The sequence below is a fragment of the Andrographis paniculata genome, unplaced genomic scaffold (assembly GCF_009805555.1).
Source record: "Andrographis paniculata isolate CXL003 unplaced genomic scaffold, ASM980555v1 Contig269END, whole genome shotgun sequence".
NCBI classification, from domain to species: Eukaryota; Viridiplantae; Streptophyta; class Magnoliopsida; order Lamiales; family Acanthaceae; genus Andrographis; species Andrographis paniculata.
The window spans coordinates 7501-12500 of record NW_026137556.1 but is presented as its reverse complement, the minus strand read 5'-3'; the positions used below and the strand labels follow the sequence as shown (position 1 = coordinate 12500).

General features: G+C 46.3%; 1 protein-coding gene and 1 pseudogene across 1 annotated transcript in view; both read right to left on the bottom strand.

Annotated features, from left to right (window-relative positions):
- Nucleotides 1–1632, bottom strand: part of LOC127245999 (uncharacterized) — a 10401-nt pseudogene extending 8769 nt beyond the window's left edge.
- A 1051-nt stretch (nt 1633–2683) lies between these two features.
- LOC127245997 (uncharacterized) overlaps nt 2684–5000 on the bottom strand; it is a 2757-nt gene continuing 440 nt past the window's right edge. Inside the window, exon 1 of the mRNA XM_051267153.1 lies at nt 2684–5000. This exon is cut by the window's right edge and continues 440 nt beyond it. Coding sequence (XP_051123110.1) covers nt 2861–4828 — 1968 coding nt within the window. The 5' untranslated portion in view covers nt 4829–5000 and the 3' untranslated portion in view covers nt 2684–2860.

Genomic DNA, 5000 nt, shown 5'->3' with positions numbered 1-5000 from the left:
AAACCAAGATCTATAATGGTTCAAGGGATGGTAGGGAGCTCTTGTGAATGGAGGGTTGAATAGTCAGTTGACAAGGCTACTTTCGAGTGAGTAGGTTTATTAGTGACTCTCAGTCAATCATTACTAAGGCGCAGGGATTGCTCTTGGATTTTTTGCACTTTATAGCTAAGCCAGATTGATTCTTATTTCATTGATAGAACCCTGCTAGTTCAATCCTCACTTTCCATTCCTAGGGTTATTGAATACTTTACTTGCTTGCTATTGCTAGTTCAATCGTCAGCTCTTGCTTAGTCATTGGACTATATCTCCATTTGAGGGAAACTTTCTAAACACTACTGCATTTCGGAATTCATCCTTTCCTTCGCCCGATTCTCTCCCTCGTCCTAACGGTTCCTCATCTCTCATGTGGATTTGATTTGGCGACTGCTCTATCTAATCTATAGTTAGGGAATGAGCTGACGACCATGCGTCACCCGTGGGTCTGCTTTTAGAATGGCCTACTTAGCGCCTTTAGTTTTCCATTAAGGCGGTGGTTTACCTTTAGGTTTGTTGCCTTTCCCTTTGCAACTTCCTGGGCGTTCATACTTACTTCTGTAGTCTTTCTCGCTTCCGAGGAAATCAGAAAGTCATGAAATGTTCACTTATTCCCCTGTTTCCGTCTCTTTATTACCAGCAAAACTCACGGGGACGGTTGGCTCCGTACCGGCTGAGGGCATTAGCACTCGACTGATAGGGATTCCAAGCTAATCTATCCGAGGCCATCAATGTATCTCTTGTCTCGGATTCAGTCTGATTTTCCGGATCCTAGGCTTTCCACCCGGTTGAGAGATGCGATGAGCCAAGCGCGTGCAGTTGGGGGACATGGGATTTGACCCGGAACAACGGAGGGGTGAGCTTGCAGAAATTGAGGCGCCAGGATCAGACGATCGATCTAGTGGCATTGTTTTATCGTCTTCGTCTTCCAAAAATTCTGTAATTGAAAAAAATGATGGTATGTTCCTATTCAGGTATAATATAAGCATAAGGAATTTGATCCGTTTGGTTAATACAACACCGACCATATTGGTCTACACTAATACATTGATCCCCACCCGCCATAATGATGGGTGCGCTATGTCTACAAGCACGTTCTGCGGTAAACGCATGAAAGTTGCATTCATGCAAAATCTGAACTAGTTCATTATAAGGTTCATTGCGTAGATTAGAAATAGGTATAATTATTTCACTACAAAAGCGTACATATTGAAAATGAGGCATCCTTTCTTCAATCTTTTTATCAATATCGTCAATCATTATATTGAACAGAACATCGGAAATATATTTCACAGGAGGAATACCAGTAGATAGACTCATCAATTTAATCTCCTTACCAGATTCATCTTCTTTATAAAGACTTGCATGAATATAACCTGATAACAATTTCACAGCATAATCATGATTATGAAGAAGTGGGGCAACCTTATGAAGAAGTCGAGATCTGGTCGTAGAAGAGCCCTGTGCTTTTACTTGACTTGATTTTGATTTTAGCTCTTTTGAAGCTTTTGAATCAGCTGTGAAGTCTCTTTGCAGTCCGTAAAGTGGAATTTGACCTATGTCCCCCTCAAATGTAAGCTCGTTCCTCACTCGTGCCATACGTGGGGTTATTCAATGAGCGAAGAACAATAAGGGCCAGCCGGACTCTACCTGCCGGGCCTGTGTATTCGGGAACCTCCGGGGAAATACAGTTATAAGTGCGAATAAGTGCGAACAGGCTCATCACTCTAATGTCTCGCCCAGGTCGAAAGGGTTCTAAGCCTTTTCCCCTTCCTTAGCTACTGACGACAGAATGGTTGGCACATTATTAAGAATTCCAGGTGATATGAACGATACGCTAGTTCGGGTCTTGAAAATCCTTTATTCAATGTCCAGAGAGTGACTCTTTCCTGCTTCCGATGGCAACTGGCTTGGAAGTGGACTTGATTGATTGTCTTCCCCATATGAGACGAGGGGAATCTTCGGTAGGAGTATCTAAGAGATGTTCTAAGAGACTATTAAGAGCCACAATCACAGGGATATATTACCTGAGGATGGTTACTACAGATCCCTTCTATATATATATATTTATAGCTACCTTTAAAAGAAATCCTATATCGGGAGAAATTAGGGCTGCTGGTTTTAAGCACAATGGAGCAGGGGACAACATAGACCATAGACCGAAAAAGAGTAGAAGAAGAAGAGAAGTAAGAACAACGAAGCGAGTGTCTCTCATGTAAGAATATTGTAAGGCTTCCCCAAGGCAAAAAGAATTCTAGAAGTTTCTCTGATACTTAAAACACCTGATAGACCTGGAGCTGGCAATCGCAGCAAGGGAGTGCGTTGCCTTCTTCAGATGGAAATGATCTCTGGGAAGATTGGTGTGGCTCGTCAAGTAAAAATCTCCTTTCCCAACTGCTTTATCGAGCCTGCTCTCCAGGATCCTAATTCCATCCTCAGGCTATGACTCACTTCGTCCCTCACTAAGATCTGTCGTATATAATAGGAATAGATTCAGTCTGGACAGCTGTTTAAAGAAAGGGATCCGTCTTCCTTCCATTCTTCGGAGCACCTAGCAAGGCCAGTGAAATGAGTCAATTTGGATTGTTTGTTTTGTTTGTTTTTATTTTAATAGGAAGAGTGATTTCGTAAATGCGAGGTACCGGGGGGCTTCCAGGCCGACGGAAATACAAGTCATGAACGATAGCGAAGCCAAGCCGGATAGGCTTTTTTATGTCGAAAGCCCCAAAACTTTCTATCTTATAACAGACAACTAACGCAAGCCTACTCAACTAATTTCATAAGTCAAGGCCTGTTCGCATCGCAAACTAATAGAAAAAAACAACTACTAGACGTCACTATACGTTGAGTGCTCCTTGTTGTTCGGATCTTGACCGGATCCGAGCTTCCCAAGCTCTATGCTGTTGGGGAATTCTGCAAGGGTCTTACCGCCTTCTTGATTGACTCTATTTGAGTCTTTGGAGTACTTTGGGATTATATTCCGCGCCGAGGATTTGTGCTTGTGGGCCGGGGTGAATATTGCAGACCAGCGGATCAGGTGGTCGACAATTGTTCGGACTTGGTAAAGGTTGTCGCGGCACCTGTAGTAGGACAGAGGACTTATCGCGATGCCCGCGGACCAATTTACGATGTCTCCGTCGCTGACGTTCGTCAAGCAGGCGACGTGGATTGGCCAGGGTCTTCTTCGGCTAATGAGACCTCGATCCCGAAGCCTTCGGAGTATCTTTTTGATAGGCGCCTCCATTTGTATGGGGAATTCGCTGCTGATAGATCTCGCCCAGTGCCCCCCTCCTTCCCCCGCCGCCTTCCGACCCGCGGGAGTATACAATGAGAACTTCCGGGCATGAGTGCTCGATCGTGAGACTGCCTGTTGAACGTCCGATGGCACCTTGCTCCGACCTGAGCTATGCAACATATAGATCCCCCTTGATCCTTGCCGGATGTGCTTGACGGTCCCCCATAATACGCTCACTTGGGGACTTCTTACTCCAGCTGTTCCAAGAGTCTCCGCTAGTTGAACCGCGTCCAGTAGACTCCCTGTTCCGCTCATCCCCTTTGTCAGCTCTTTGATCGGGATACTATTACCGAGGTTCCTAAACTTTCCATGGATGGCCGAGCGTAGGTGGCAAGCAGTTATATGGATACGGTGCTTTACCCGTAGACGCTTCTCCAGCTCTCGCAAGAATTGTATGGGAGTCGTCCTCGGAGGGACTTCCCGAATGACCGTACCGAGGAATTCTACCGTACTCCGTGCAGCTAGTGTTGTTGATCCTGCAGAGTCTACCCAAAGGTTCAGGCCGGATTGTAGAAAGTGGTTGATACATTTTTGTATTTCTATGATAAGCTCTACGGCACCCACGATTCCCAGTAGTAAGTAGTCGGCATATCGCGCGTAACAAATCCTTATGTTGGAATGGGTTTTTAAGGGGGCCAGCTTACGGGCCAGGCCTCTCTCTGACCTGATAACTAGTATCGCCTCCCCGCCCAGCTCTATCAGCAGGCCCTTTCTTTTGCAAGACTTAAAAAACTCTCTCATGGCCCAATTATTATTACAGCGTTCTCTACCATAGAATTCGGCCTTCGGGGTCAACCCGGCGGCTTCTATGAGGAAGGCGGCGCAAAGGAGGCTCGAGGGTTTGTTAAGGAAGGCGGCAAGGGCCGACGAAGGGGGGAAAACGAAAGGCCTTTTCTGGTCCCCCCTGAGCCGGGGGGTGCTTGTGGGGGGGGTGTGCCACGACGAAACAAGGGAATTCAAGGCCGCTTTGCGTTGGATGCTCTTTACCCTCCCCACAATGATGGCTCTGTTGTCTTGGGGAGCGTTGAAGCTTGCTTCTTCTCCAGAGTTATCTTGGTCATCAATACGACCTGTCCTTAATAGAACCGATCGAATTCTCTGAACAATCGGAATTTCGTACTTCTGCCGGATCCTCCCTATGTCCTGATCGAGCTTGTGTAGGTAGATGTTGCCTGGTAGGACCGATAGTAATACACTGTGTGGGACGGAGTAAGGGCCCTTCTCACCTCCTACGAGTCGTCCGGCGGAAAAGACTTTTTGAATGGAGTAAAAGAACTTGGGATCGTCGATCTCTTCCTTAAAGATTGAGATGAGTCGATGTCGGTCGATGGTGTGAAAAGACTTCCTGATGTCGAATTCCAAAAACCAGCGAGAGGTTCCCCACTCTTCTTTGATCCGTCTTAGGACCGAGTGGCAGCCTCGACCCGAGCGGAAGTGCGATGTGTCTGGAAACTCGGGATCGTAAATGGATTCGAGTACCATTCTGATCGCCTCTTTCATGATCCTTTCTATAGGTAGAACTCCTGTGAGCGGTCTAAACTTCGATCCTTATTTCTTTCTGAATATTGTAAAGTAAAGGTACGCAAAGCCCGTTTTTTGCTCCCTCTATTGATAGATCAAGGGCCCTCCTGCCGTCGTTTCAGTGACTCATAGGGTTTCCCTCAGCTCAGTC